The sequence below is a fragment of the Arachis duranensis genome, chromosome 8 (genome assembly GCF_000817695.3).
Source record: "Arachis duranensis cultivar V14167 chromosome 8, aradu.V14167.gnm2.J7QH, whole genome shotgun sequence".
In the NCBI taxonomy this organism is placed as follows: domain Eukaryota; kingdom Viridiplantae; phylum Streptophyta; class Magnoliopsida; order Fabales; family Fabaceae; genus Arachis; species Arachis duranensis.
The window spans coordinates 7,807,461-7,807,712 of record NC_029779.3 but is presented as its reverse complement, the minus strand read 5'-3'; the positions used below and the strand labels follow the sequence as shown (position 1 = coordinate 7,807,712).

Sequence of the window (252 nt, the reverse complement as noted above, 5' to 3'; positions counted from 1 at the left end):
ACTCCCATCCCTCCTCCTACTTTTCGAATCTCCCGACACAGCCTTTGACTTCCTCGACCCCTCTCCGCGGTCATCATCGCCTCCGTTCCACCGCTCTCCCCCTCCACCATCCTTGCGGCGCTTCGAAGATGAAGCATACTCGTCGGAGTAATCCCCGTTGCCGGAGCCGTGAACTTCCTTTCCGTCACCTCTCGAATCCAGCCTCCGCTTCTCGGCGGAGCTTGAATCCTTCGACGGCTTGACGGCGGCGCC

At 60.7% G+C, this 252-nt stretch overlaps 1 protein-coding gene across 1 annotated transcript in view; it reads right to left on the bottom strand.

The window, feature by feature from the left end:
- LOC107460500 (uncharacterized) overlaps window positions 1-252 on the bottom strand; it is a gene marked incomplete in the record, with an annotated part of 6,997 nt that overhangs the window by 6,167 nt on the left and 578 nt on the right. The window contains 1 exon segment of the mRNA XM_016078864.3: window positions 1-252. Within this exon segment, the coding sequence (XP_015934350.1) occupies window positions 1-252 (252 nt within the window).